At 42.9% G+C, this 14,598-nt stretch overlaps 1 protein-coding gene and 1 long non-coding RNA gene across 2 annotated transcripts; one reads left to right on the forward strand and one right to left on the reverse strand.

The window, feature by feature from the left end:
• Nucleotides 1-268: 268 nt before the first annotated feature.
• Nucleotides 269-12,863, forward strand: ARMC10 (armadillo repeat containing 10; the record flags this gene model as incomplete). Its single annotated transcript, XM_081927875.1, has 7 exons — nt 269-533; nt 3,548-3,696; nt 4,963-5,097; nt 7,885-8,061; nt 9,345-9,416; nt 10,167-10,819; nt 11,193-12,863. The coding sequence occupies 6 exons, from the start codon at nt 269-271 to the stop codon at nt 10,422-10,424; spliced, it is 1,056 nt and encodes a 351-aa protein (XP_081784001.1). The 3' UTR covers nt 10,425-10,819; nt 11,193-12,863.
• Nucleotides 3,594-7,546, reverse strand: LOC309379075. The gene is made up of 2 exons (XR_014172348.1): nt 6,598-7,546; nt 3,594-3,713 (listed from the first exon to the last, which is right to left on the reverse strand). It is a non-coding gene; the product is annotated as an uncharacterized lncRNA (long non-coding RNA).
• Nucleotides 12,864-14,598: the final 1,735 nt, after the last annotated feature.

The raw sequence follows: 14,598 nt of genomic DNA on the forward strand, positions 1-14,598 counted from the left end.
ACTCGTGATCCCGTCGCTTCGTCTAGTTATGAGGCTGCAGTGGGCGGTGAAATAAATAAAACTTGGGGGGGGGGCCCCGCGAGATCTCCTCAGCGCGCTTCCTGCGCACGGAGGTCAGGATGCGGAGGGCGCCGCGCGCGCAAGGGGGCGCCGAGGCGCCGTTGCTCTTCCAGGCCGCCGAGCGAGGGAGGGAGGCGGAGCCCGCGCTCTCCCCTGAGGGCCGCTTCCTCCCGGCGGATCTCTGAGGGGTGTCGAGAGAGACGTGAGCATGAGGGAGAGCGGAGGGTCGTCCGTGCGGACGGGGCTGGTGGCGGGGCTGGCGGTGGGGGCCGGCGTCTGCTACTGCGTTTACCGAGCGACCAGAGCCGAAGCCGGGGCAAAGCGGGGGGATGTTCGTCGAGGGCACGAAGCGCCCGTCTCCGGGGGCGGGCAGGGGCAGCACCAGGCGGCCGCCCCCACATTGCTGCAGAAAGTGTCGGCGATGCCCGTGATTTCCAGCCCGGGCCGGAAGGGGCCGGAAAACCTTCGGCAAGGTAAGAGAGCGCCGGGCGCTTTGTTTTGTTCTTAATGCGGTTTCCAGCTATCCAGTTTGCGCTTTTCAATAATAATAATAATAATAATAATTTCAAGATGACAGTGAGAAGTCCCAGTGCCGGATTTATGTATAAACTAAACAAGCTATAGCTTAGGGCTCCAATCTTTTGGCCCCCCCCCAAAAAAACTGGATGTACATTTCCAAAATGTTAAGTTAGAGCTTAATAATTATTTCACTATTAATATACCTCTTCTTAATTGTACAGTGGTACCTTGGGTTACATACGCTTCAGGTTACATGCGCTTCAGGTTACAGACTCCGCTAACCCAAGAAATAGTGCTTCAGGTTAAGAACTTTGCTTCAGGATGAGAACAGAAATCGTGCTCCGGCGGCAACAGGAGGCCCCATTAGCTAAAGTGGTGCTTCAGGTTAAGAACAGTTTCAGGTTAAGTACGGACCTCCGGAACGAATTAAGTTAACTTAACCCGAGGTACCACTGTATTTCACTATTTATATATTTCTTCTTAATTGTATTTCAGCTCAACAATTACTTTGATAAAATACATATTTTTTTATGTGCAAATGGTTTTAGATACCCATTAGGTGCATAAACTACCATATACAGTCATACCTCAGGTTGAAGATGCTTCAGGTTAAGCGTTTTCAGGTTGCGCTCTGCGGCGACCCAGAAGTAATAGAACACATTACTTCCGGGTTCCATGTGCAGATGCTCAAAATGATGTCATGCGCATGCACAGAAGTGGCGAATTGCGACCCGCGCAGGTGCAGATGCAGGTTGCGTTCACTTCAGGATGCGGACAGGGCTCTGGAACGGATCCTGTTCGCATCCAGAGGTACCACTATAGCATATATTCAATACCAAAAACAGCAACAATTTGTTGTTGATAGAGGAGAGCTGGACATATAAAGGGCCCCAATACCTTCAGTAGTTTAGGGCCTCATCAAACCTAAATCCGGCCCTGAGTTCGCCAGTGGCAAGTGCAGAGAAATACAGCTGTGTATTCCTTAGACCAGTGTTTCCCAACCTTTTTTGGGCAAAGGCACACTTGTTTCATGAAAAAAATCACGAGGGACACCACCATTAGAAAATGTTAAAAAATTTAACTCTGTGCCTATATTGACTATATATAAAGTAATTCTCTTGAATAGGAATCAAATAAACACAAAGAAAGTGTTTTATAATTACTTTATTATGAAATAGTAAGTAAACAGAAATGTGAAAAATTATAAAATACTTTATTTTTAAATCTTTCGAATTTTTCAATTTTTCCCACGGCACACCAGGCAACATTTCGCGGCACACTAGTGTGCCGTGGAACAGTGGTTGAAAAACACTGCCTTAGACCACCTCATGAGAAGAGAAGACTCCCTCGAAAAGACCCTAATGTTGGGAAAGATGGAGGGCACAAGGAGAAGGGGACAACAGAGGATGAGATGGTTGGACAGTGTTCTCGAATCTACTAGCATGAGTTTGACCAAACTGCGGGAGGCAGTGGAAGACAGGAGTGCCTGGCGTGCTCTGGTCCATGGGGTCACAAAGAGTCGGACACGACTAAACAACAATCCCTTAGACCAGAGCTGTTTAGGACTCCTCGATCACTTGTCAGAAGCACAGTTCAAGGGGTTCGCATGTTATTTATGTACATGCTATTAACATAACATTGCCAGGGCCTGTCACTAGGCAGTTTGGCCTGCAGTCTACTACTGATAATAGTAGAGTGCAGTTGTGCAGTTCATCCCATGCTTTGCTGCTGATTAGCAATCCATTCTTAGATTGTTAGTTGTGCAAAATATTATGACTCATTAAAGGCAGGCAAGCCTCTCTACAGTTAGCCGGATCAGAGGCTCTTCTTTCCCCTCTTGCCATTAGAGACTTTTTCATTTATTAAAAAATGAACCTTTTTATTCAGGCATCCATTGCTACCGGTAATTATTAGTGAATGAGGTTGTTGATTCTTACCTAGACTAACTGCTGATAAGATATAATAACCCTGTTTCAAATATGTCTCTCCCTCCTCTTCTTTCCACACTGTTTCCGAGGTGGCTTGGAGCCAATTGGACAAATGCAGTTTTAAGTAAAGAAATAAGGATGAACCCAAGCCCACTGTCCTAGGAGGGAGAATGGATAGGAAATTCATGGTTATTATTAGTTCCAAGATGATATGAAATGTAGTGAAATGAAATGAAATGTAAAACACCGGTTCAGAACAGACATCCTCAGATGGAGGGAGAACAACATCCATTGCTTTATTCTGCTCCATAAAAATCCAGTTAAATAGGACTTTATTATCATAACCATCTTACTAATTGGTCATTGGAGCTGAGCTAGTGATCTGCCCACTGTCACCAAAATGTATCTCTGTTTTAGCACAGCCTTTTATGTTCATGTCAAACTTTGTCATTGGGCTATAATAGTTCAGAGTGTAGCTACACAGGTTTGAAGCGCAAAGAAATGCTTAATGTAAAATAAAAAGTTGTAGTGCAACTGTTTTAACTAGTGCATATACACACATTAACCACTGCAGCCTTTCAAATATGCAATGTAGAGGCAGGTGTTAACACTCTACTCCAGGGATAGGGAGTTTTAGGCCCAGGCACCAAATGTGGCCCTGTAGCCCCCTCTGTCTGGCCCTTGGGACTCTCTCCAAGTCACACACGCCTCTCCGCAGACCATATCCCTCACTTCCCCTGCTTTACACTCTAACAGTTTGTGCATGGCTGGAATGTGTCCTTGATGTCTGGGTAGAGAGGATAGGGAGTAGCGTGTGAGCCTATGTAGCAACTAGCCCATCGCATAAAAGACAAACTAAAATGTGTTGCTCCACCCAGTTTTACCCCAGGCCCAATCCACCACTGACATGATGATATTGCCCTGGGAAGGCTGCCCAGAAGGGATTGTGGCCTTGATCCACTCCTTCCTTTCCTCCCCCCCCCCCAACAATTATATTACTATTGTAGAAATTGTTTATGTTCTAAAATTTCTAAAATTAGAAAACATGGATCTTCCAAAATCATCCCATGATCTGGAGGCACACCATATACAGAATCTTATTCGTTTACTTGACTCTACGAAGGATCCCACAATTCAGGAGCAAGCCTTGATTACATTGAGCAACAGTGCTGCATTCTCTACAAATCAGGTAAGTATTGTTCTTTGCTTAAAAGAAAAGAAAATATATGAAAGACAATAAGATAAAGTAATAATCATGTAAAAACTAATTAAAACAATGTAATTTGTTTCCTTGGGATCAGAATCATATAATCTAAGAGTGGGGTATAAATCTTCAAAATGAAACCTACAAGAAGATCTTGGCTTCTATTTAGGTGGTTCTCAATTAGTGAAGTACTTCAGACCCCGTTTTTTGAAAGCCATGGCTTTTGAAAATATTTATATCTCTATGGTAGTTTTTGGAATTGTGAATTGTGCCACGGACCCCCTGGGTGGATTATGCAGACCCCTGGGGGTCCACGGACCACCAGTTGGGAACCACTGTGTTAGGTAACTGTAATACTTAGCTGTGTGTTTTTGTAGGACTAGTACTACTTCCACAGCTTAAGTGACAGAATTCTAAGCAGACCCATAGTGCCTTGTCCCATCTCAACGCTAGTGGTGCCTCCAGACTCTCATCATCATGGAGAGGGCCTCAAGAACACAAACTTTCAGATTGCGCAGTTAGGGCTCTGTTGCTGTAGCTCAACAAATCCACTTTTTTAAAAAAGAAAGACTTTGTGTAGTTTGGAAATGATTAATGGAAAGATATATGAATGCCCTGCAAGAAAATCAGGATAAATTTTCATTGTAATAAACCGCCCTGCAGACAAATCAGAACAAATGCTCAGTAGAGACCAGATATTATTTATCCTCTACATAAGCTTTGTGCAAGTAAATCAGGTTGAATGCTCAGTAAACAGTTCATCGGGAGGAGCCCTTATAGAGGAAACAGGAGATTAAGTTGAGAGTACTACACTGTTCTGTACCTTACCTCAGTGAGAAAAAATAGAGATGTCAGCCGTTGGCAAGGATGATGCACAAAGCCCTTTGCATGAGCAAACCGCAGTTCCATGAACACTTGTGAGGAAGTAGGCACTTTCATCCCCCTTCCAACTCCTGCATAACTCTGTCCCACTTGAAGAGAGTGTCCTGGTGTGTTGGAGTAGTTTGGGAGAGGTGGGAAGAGGGGAAAAATGATTCCTTTGCAGTGTCTACCCACATGCTCCACCTTAGACTAAATGCTATGCCTAGAGGAGTAGTTTTTACAGATTAGATAAAAATGAAATCCAATTGCTTCATTGTATTCTTTGTTGATTCAAGCAGAATTCATATAACAATTAAAACATATTTTGTTTGGCTCCCGGAATTAAATTAAGATAATTGTATATCACACATTTTTCTGTTTAACTCGTAGGATATCATTCGGAATTTAGGCGGGCTTATCATTGTTGGAAAAATGCTTTCAGTTCCTGACATCAAAGTTAAAGAAAAAGCACTGAATGCACTTAATAACTTGAGTATGAATATTAAAAATCAAGAAGAGATGAAGGTAAGTTTAAAAGCAACAAACTCTACTACAGAAAACTCTGTGCATAAATAATGAGTTTATATGAAGAACTTTTTGTGCAATCCCATTTAGATTCAAATCAATGAAAGTTTTCCCGTTGACTTCAATGTGATCTAAGCTTTCCCCTGTAATGTTGATTAGGTAAATACTTTTTATAATGATTAATTACAGCATTTTACATGCTGCCCTTCAGTTAAAACTCCCAGGACAGCTCTCAAAGTCATAAGCAACTCCAAATTAATAACAAAGATTAGCATAAATATAACTCAAAGGGGCTTTCCATATGTGGGACACCACGGCTGAAAAGGCCCTCTCTCTGGTACTACCCACCTGACATAAGAAGGGAAGGGCATTCAGAAGAGGACCACTAATGACGAACAAAAAATAGGATGACTTCTCTTGCCACAGTCATCCAACCTACATTACTTTAAGTTCAGGTGCTGTTCAAACAAGTGTTGAAAATAAATATAACGACATGCCAATTTTAGTATTTGTATTCAGGGGGCAATGAATTGGCTCTTGAATTTGCATGATGAAACCTAAAACTGTCGGGATAGTTGGTGGTGTTGCCCCTCAATCTACCGTATATACTCGAGTATAAGCCGACTTTTCCAGCACATTTTTCATGCTGAAAAAGCCCCCCTTGGCTTATACTCGAATGAGGGTCCCACTGACCTGTTCTCTGGTGCAGTGCAGATGACTTGCGAGCGGCAGAGGCTGTTATTGGCGGCGGCGGAAGGAGCAGCCCAAAAGCAGCCCTTTCAGGTGCTCCTTCCTCCTCCCACCACCTTTGCTGCTGTAGACAGTGGCAGCGGAGGAACGAGCAACCTGAAAACAGCCGCTGCCGCTGACAGCGGCAAAGTTGCGCGTGTGCAAACAGCCCCGCAGTTGCACATGTGCAAACGCTTAAAGAAGCCCAGGCGTTGCAACGCATGCGCGGCAGTGCTGCTTTAAAAAAAACAAAAACCAGACAGAGCAGTGGTGGTGGTTGCTGTAGCAACTGCCGTTATGGTTCTAGAAGGCGTTCGCAAAGGGAAGCTGCCTCTCATGTCCTATTCCATTAGCCCGAGGCGTGCGGGGCTGCCCCGGACGGTGCTGCGCTGGCTGCAGAGCCTTGATCTCAGCTTCTTGCCTATGCATTTCTGTAGGTGAGGCCGCTGCCCCCCTGCCCTGCTTCCCACACCTTGGCTTCCCTGACACTTCCCGCCGTACCTGGGCACCTCCGAGGCTGAAGACGCACCTTGGGGTCAGCGGGAAGAAGGGGCCTGGTTTGCCTTTGGCTCCCTCGGCTGCAAGCCCTGGGCTGCGTCTTTCATGCCCGTGTGGGCGCCTCCCCTCCTGCGAGAAGTGAATGCAAATCTCCCAGGAGCTTTGAGGGAGCTTGAACTCGAGCCCTTTGATATGTGTATATCAAATGTTTTCAGACCGAAGGCTGGGTGAACCAGTGGGGTAGAGAGGCCCTTTTGGGGAGGGGGGAAGCACCTGTGTTCTGTTGTCATCACTGCTGGAAACGTCGGGTAAGATAGCACCAGAATCCCCTTTATCCGTTGAGAAGAGGTTCCCTTCCTTCAACATTAAACCTGTGGGCTTCCGAAGTTTAGTCCAGAATTAGCTTCTGGTCCACAAGATACCTTTCTTCCCCTAGGAAGAAAGGCTTTCATGGTGGCAGCCGCCACTGGAGGATTTGTAGTTGCTGCATCACAATCCTGGATTTGCATAAAGGCAGCAAGCAAAAGTGAAGTCAGGTTGCACAAGAGTAGTGAGCGTGGCATGACAGTGAGAAAGGGAGAAACACTGAAAGGCTGGAGGAGACGAGGGAAACTGGCAGTTTTAAACAATGCTAAGAGGTTTGAGTAAAGTACTGTGGAATATTTGAGAGCTCTCATGAGACAGGTGAGGAATGGAAGAGGGAGTAGTTTGAGTATAGTGAGAAGGGAGAGAGAGATGAAGGTTTTTGTACTTTTAAAGTTATTGTTGATACCATATTGTTTTTGTTGACCCTCTTTTCCACTTACAGAGCTAGTTTACTGTTTTTCTTTGAAATAAATGTTCAAAAACATTTAACCTACTGATCCCTCAATTAATGTAATTTTATTGGTATCTATTTTTATTTTTGAAATTTACCAGTAGCTACTGCATTTCCCACCCTAGGCTTATCCTCAAGTCAGTAAGTTTTCCCAGTTTTTTGTGGTAAAATTAGGTGCCTCGGCTTATATTTGGGTCGGCTTATACTCGAGTATACAGTGGTACCTCGGGTTAAGAACTTAATTCGTTCTGGAGGTCCGTTCTTAACCTGAAACTGTTCTTAACCTGAAGCACCACTTTAGCTAATGGGGTCTCCCGCTGCCACCCCGCAGCTGCTGCACGATTTCTGTTCTCATCCTGAAGTAAAGTTCTTAACCCGAGGTACTATTTCTGGGTTAGCGGAGTCTGTAACCTGAAATGTATGTAACTGAAGCGTATGTAACCCAAGGTACCACTGTATATGGTATTAACAATACTTTAAACATCTGCAGAGAAGAAAACAGATAACTCTACATTTAGAATATGTTGTTAACGGAAGGATTATTGTGATAAAAGGTTTTGCCAATTGTTTAAATTAGCAGCATTCGCTATACCTCATGTTAAAAAAGGTACTTTGTCGCTACCTTCGCTTATTTGTTCAAAATTTGTGTTCAACAGCGATAATATTTTGTTTTTAATGATAACAGTGGGATTATCACTGGGAGTGGTTTGTTCTAATCGTGTTTTTGTTTTTCCCTCCTTAAGATATATATTACCATTGTTTGTGAGGAGACAGATTCATCTCCCTTGAACTCTGAACTTCAGCTGGCTGGGCTTCGATTTTTAACCAATATGTCTGTTACCAATGACTATCATTACATGATGACAACCTTCATACCTTGCTTTCTTCATATGCTTTCGGAAGGAAATGAAAGAACACAGGTACCATAAGATGCTCTATCTTGTTAGGAGGAAAATCTTTTGGATTCTGCTTTTCTTGTCCGACGCAGTCCTTTAATTCTCTGTGTCTTAAATTACTTCAAAAATTAATAGTAGTCATGCACATAAGTTAAAGAGGGTAGAAAATGTTTTTAGCTGATTTTTCTTTACTCACCTCTTTTTAAAAAGGGAGGGAGTAGGACTATTTAGGCTTTCTGAACTCCAGAGCCAACTCAGAAAAATGTTAATTAGAAAAGGGATTTGAACCAGAGCATTAAAACAATTGCTTATTGGTCATTCATAAGAAAAGACCTTAGCAGGACTCCATTCCCTGTTCCTTTGTAATTTAAGGGCACCACAAGATGGCTCTCTATCACTCTCAACCTGTTTACTTTGAGTGAAAATAACAGCAGAGCTTGTTTTGAACAGTTCTGAATGTTTCTTCTTTAGATTACAGAAGCGCACATTATTAGAAGAAAACAGGATTCTCTGAGAATTCAGGATACATTTATACTTCTGAAAGATGGATGTGAATTTTAAATTAAGAATAGGTGCAAAGGCTCCTAGAAGAATAAGGTTGCTGTCACTAGTCAAGCTGCATTGCAGCTTTGGGGTTAGTTTACACTTCACAGCTCAGATTGACTTTGTGTTTCCGCTGAGTACTATGCAAGCTTCATTAATGTGTGGCCCCGAAATTCCGGATCCCCCCCCCCCAACTGATGTCAAAGTTAGGTGCTAGTTTTGTGCCACAAACCTGCTTTCTGCAGTGCCCTCCAGACTGAGTAATTGACAGTCAAACCAGGGCTCATAGGTTTACCCCCAAACCCAATGTCTGCTTGGCTACAGACTGGTTCCAAAGTGGTGTGCTGGTTTGGTGCTGCAAACCCCACTTTCTGTGCCACCCCCGAAATTGAGTGATTCATGAAGCTTGCAATGCTGGTAGCCAATTCTCATACTGGTTTACTCAGAAATAAGTACTGATAAAACTTAAAGGGGGCTTATTTCCTAATAAGGACAAATGCTTGTTACGAGAAAATTAAGTTTATATTATTTTGCTATTTTTTCTCCTTATAATTTTGGTTTTGTCACCATGTTGAACTGCCAGAAAAAGTGGGATCTAAATTTTTTGTTTTATGATCTCCTAGCCTGCAGTTTGTAAGTTGTGTTTGCAAATCTTACTGATTAGTAAATTAGTAATATGTGTTCCTAATATTTCCTGCTTATTTTATGCGTAGTGTTAATTCCAAAGTATATTATTAAAATTAACTTTTCCCCTATATTAATAGGTTCAGGTTCTAAAAGTGCTTGTGAATTTATCAGCAAACCCAGCTATGACGGAGCATCTCCTTAATGCTCAGGTAATGCTACTTTTTATGCTTCTTCCAACAATTACTATTTGAAGAAATAATAATAATAATAATAATAATAAATTTTTATTTATATCCCGCCCTCCCCAGCCGAAGCCGGGCTCAGGGCAGCTAACAACAATAAAATAATACAACATTCTAAAATCATTTCATTATAAAATTAATTCAAATCAAATTGATGGCAACCGTTGGGCTAGAGTTCTGTGAAGATTGCCAAAGAAGGGAGTCTGGCTGTGCCCTGGCCAAAGGCCTGGTGGAACAGCTCTGTCTTGCAGGCCCTGCGGAAAGATGTCAAGTCCCGCAGGGCCCTAGAGCTTTCCACCAGATCGGAGCCACGGCCGAAAAAGCCCTGGCTCTGGTTGAGGCCAGCCTAACCTCTCTGTGGCCTGGGACCTCCAAGATGTTTTTGTTTGAAGACCGTAAGTTCCTCTGTGGGACATACCAGGAGAGGCGGTCCCGTAGGTACAAGGGTCCTAGGCCTTATAGGGCTTTAAAGGTTAAAATAGCTATAGCTGAATGAGCAGAGGTAAGGAATACTTCAGGTTAGTAGCTGGAGAATGCCTAAGGTGTATGGTGCTCAAAATTTGATTTTGGGTTGGCATAGGGAAGTTCAGAAGCTAGTAAATTACTAGAGCCCATGAAGGTGAGTAAGTGATGCATATGATATTTACTAAAAAGATGTATGTTCACTTATTTTTTCATGCCTATGAACAACTATTTCTTGTTTGTTTAATTCTCTAGGCACCCTTCTTACTATCCCTGTTTGACACCTGCATAAACAAAGAAGTTTTGCTCAGGGTCCTGGTGTTTGCCACAAACTTAACAAAACTTACGCAAAAGGACAAGAGCATCACTGTCCACCATCACAATGAAGGTTCAATTTGTTCTGTACTCTGGGGGAATACTACAGAGTGTGATCAGAAACTAACATCTTTGTTGCACCATCATGACACAGAAGTAAAAGAACAAGTGGCAGAACTGATAATGCAGCGGTGCTAAAACTGGAAATTGTTAAAAGCCTCCATTCAAAATCAAATTCCGGATGCAAAAGCCTAAGCTGATGCTTATGAATGTCGGACTCACAATATATATATATATAGGCCTACATGTTCATGGAACAGGAAGAAAAATGGTATAACTTCTTGCATGTATGAAACTACTTTCAACCTCAATGGAAAAGCATTACATGGTAGAGTACACATGGAAGTTATAGATCAGTGCTGTTTACTTATGTTACTAAATGCAATTTGTGTAGAGCTAATTTCTGTAGAAATACTTCAGCCATAACTTTGCATGTTTTGATTTAAAGCTCTCCCTGTGTCTCAAGAGTCCAACTGACTTCTAATAGGAGTTAGGCATTTTGTGTTGCTGATTTTATCCTTGCTACTTTGCAGGTAAGGACGCAGGTGGCGCTGTGGGTTAAACCACAAAGCCTAGGACATGCCGATCAGAAGGTCGGCGGTTCGAATCCCAGCGAGGGGGTGAGCTCCTGTTGCTCAGTCCCTTCTCCTGCCCACCTAGCAGTTCAAAAGCATGTCAAAGTGCAAGTAGATAAATAGGTATCGCTCTGGCGGGAAGGTAAACGGTGTTTCCGTGTGCTGCTCTGGTTCGCCAGAAGTGGCTTAGTCATGCTGGCCACATGACCTGGAAAAACTCTGCGGACAAACGTCAGCTGCCTCGGTCAGTAAAGTGAGATGAGCGCCGCAAACCCAGAGTCGGTCACGACTGGACCTAACGGTCAGGGGTCCCCTTACCTTTAGTTTTCAGGTGTCTCAGACTTTTTTTTTCCTATTGCTGACATTATAGTCATTTAATTATTTGTAGTTCAGACATTTAATTATTTTAAAGATGAGCCAACTATTCTTATAACTGTTTTGTGGTGTCTTATGTTTTATTCAGTTTGTATATTTTTGTAGGCTGCCTTGATAGTATGAATATTTTAATTGATCTTGATCGATCTATCTTCTTAGGGCTGAGAAAACATGATGCTAGAATATTTTGGCTATATTCCAGAGCTTTAAATATGTAAATATGTAGAAAACTCCATAAAAGGGTAGAGCTACCTCCTCTATTGAAATGTATGAGGAACAGCTTGTGTATAGCAAGCTGCAACAGGTGTAACAACATTTACTCTGAGCATACAATGTTTTGTAATGTGTTGGCATTGCTGTCTCCCATACCCTGTTTTTATATACCAGTACAGTAAGCATTAAGATAATGAGACTCTGTGCTTTTTTATTTACTATTTAACTTTAAGCCCTCTAAAAAGAATAGCTTGCAATTATGCACACAAAAATTAAATTTACACCTCTGGAAGGAATTTATTTTTGTTTGGCAAAGATGGTCAGATTTATGTATGGTTGAGTTTATACTCGAGGTAGAAACCTTGGAGCCTGGTTATGACAAATTGCATCAGTCACAAAAGGATGTTACTGCCCAGTATCTTACAGATGAACTTAAGTCCTCCAACAAGTGAGCTGTGAACATCAGTGTACCCAAAGCCATAATTCATTGCATTTGTGTTTTAGTAGCTCAAACCCATACACCTGAATAAAACGTAAAGTAGCAATTAAATGAAAAAGTAGTATGTTTCAAATGCAGTGCCATAGTACTCTCCCATTTGTATTTCACAGCAAATACAAGTATCTAGTGATGTAAAACTGCAAATAGTATAAAGGTAAAGGTAAAGGGACCCCTGACCATTAGGTCCAGTCGTGACCAACTCTGGGGTTGCGGCACTCATCTCGCTTTATTGGCTGAGGGAGCCGGCCTACAGTTTCCGGGTCATGTGGCCAGCATGACCAAGCCACTTGTGGTGAACCAGAGCAGTGCATGGAAACGCCGTTTACCTTCCCGCCAGAGCGGTACCTATTTATCTACTTGCACTTTGTCGTGCTTTCGAACTGCTAGGTTGGCAGGAGCAGGGACCGAGCAACGGGAGCTCACCCTGTGGCGGGGATTCAAACCGCTGACCTTCTGATCGGCAAGTCCTAGACTCTGTGGTTTAACCCACAGCGCCACCTGCGTCCCGAATAGTATGTTGAATATTATTCTTTAGCTGAAGATAAATCCTACTAAAGAAAAATTGGGAGAGAAAAAGGAGCGTAGTTAAATTAAATGGTTATTTCTTATTGCGAGAGTCCAAGTCAAATTAACATAACATACTCAAAGTATTATTCAATAATATGACTACTTCTGAGCAAGAGAAATCTTTATTTTGTAAATTAGTTTTACTAGTTTGACACATGTATAATTGGCCATTTTTTACAATGTTGAACAAATTAATATCATGCTTTTAAAATTTTATAAGCAATTTGTATATGTTTTTCCACATCATTCTGACAAACCAATTCATTTGAAACCCACAGTTGGCGGCAGGGAGCAAGAACAAACAAAACAAGCTGAATAAAGATTTCAGAGAACAAACGGTTCCAGTTACATGCAGCTTGCTTATTCTCAAAACAAGAAGTGTTCAGGCCTGTGCTAGAACAATTTCACAGTGGCAACACAATGCAAAGTGTACAGAGATTCTGGCCAGCAGCAACATAAATAGGTATTTTTTTTTGTAGTTAGAACTCTTTGAAAAGGCACATTTTATAATTTCAAAACTTGGCTCTTACATTTGCAATTGAAAATGTACAAGCATTCAGCAAAGTCACTGTTTTGTTCAAAATGTGCTTTTAGCAACTAGTTGTGTTGGAAGACACCATCAAAAACCCTTTTAATTTCCAACAGCTACGAAGGCACAGGGCACATTCTCTAAGTGATCATTCTGCCAAAGGGAGATAATGGGCTGGGACTATTCACACTAATGCTGCAATACTCAAAACATTTTCCATGTGGCTACTATATTGGTTGTAAAACTCAAAACCACTTCTATCATGGTAGTTTCAGGATCTTTAAGTAGACCAGTGCAATCCAGTATTTTATACCAAGTGGGCTGCAAGAGTACTTTGACACGGAACCCGCAAGCCAGTGGCGTATCGTGGGGGTGCAGGGGGGCCCGGCCGCACCGGGCACAACATCTGGGGGTTAGGGGGCGCAAATTACTTGCCTTGCCCCGGGTGCTGACAACCCACGCTACGCCACTGCCGCAGGCCACACACTACCTTACTGCACAGGCCAAAATTTGGTCCCCATCACCCTTGCAGCTCTCATGCTGCCTTTCCACAGCCAATAAGAAAGGTGCAAGGCTTTGGGAAGGAGGCATGAGGCCCTGACAGGGTCCCAGAACTCCCACCTTCTTCCCAAAGCTGGAAGAGCGCTAATTATGCTTTGGGAGGGAGGAGGGAGGATTCAGGGACCCTGTCAGAGCCCTCACGCCTCCTTCCCAAAACCCAGTGCCTCACTTACCTGGCTTTGGGAAGGCAGCGCAAGGGCTGCGGGGGGGGGGGAGCATCAAATGTCGCTGAGGGCCACTAAAAAGGCCTCGAGGGACACACGCGGCCCTCAGGATGCATGCTGGACTGCCCTGAACTAGATCATTTCAGATTTTAGCCTAATCCCCGCAAAAAACCCCAAGCCCTTTCTGATGTTAAACAATAGTAGCTAAGGCTGTGCTCCTAATCCCGCTTATGAGGAAGGAAGTCCCATTGAATTAAATAGGACTTGATTCTGAGTAGACATGGTTAGGATTCTGCTTTAAAATATGCAATCTGAAACATGCATACTAGAAAGGAAGTTCTATCACTGCAGGCCTGGCATCTGAGTAAGGATGCTAAAGATTAGAAAGTGTGTCTATTTCACAGGATAGTGGGATGTATGCAAATGAAGGTTTTGATCCTAATCACCTGACAAAAATTAATGGTATTTCAGCAAGACCTTCCAGGTATGTGAATCCACACATACCATCATCTTCAGGAAAACCTCTCTGCAGTTTTCTAATTCCACCTAATTCCTGTTGATCAGATCATTGGTGGAAAAGATGGAGTGCCTTAACTGTGCTCTTCCCACCCCACTCCAAGGCAGAAAGGGGTCCCGACACAAGCATAGCAATGCATATGGTAAACTAGTGTGCAGATGAACCCCTGGCCTGAAGGCCATTGCCAATGGGAGATTTTACTATAACAGGCTTGCAGTCAAATGCATGCAGAAACCAATTTCTATACATAAGCACTTTATCTAACAGAAAGTTACACTCTCTGTGCTCCAAATCTTCATGTGTATGTAGGGC

Source organism: Podarcis melisellensis (assembly GCF_964234715.1).
Source record: "Podarcis melisellensis genome assembly, chromosome: 10".
NCBI classification, from domain to species: Eukaryota; Metazoa; Chordata; class Lepidosauria; order Squamata; family Lacertidae; genus Podarcis; species Podarcis melisellensis.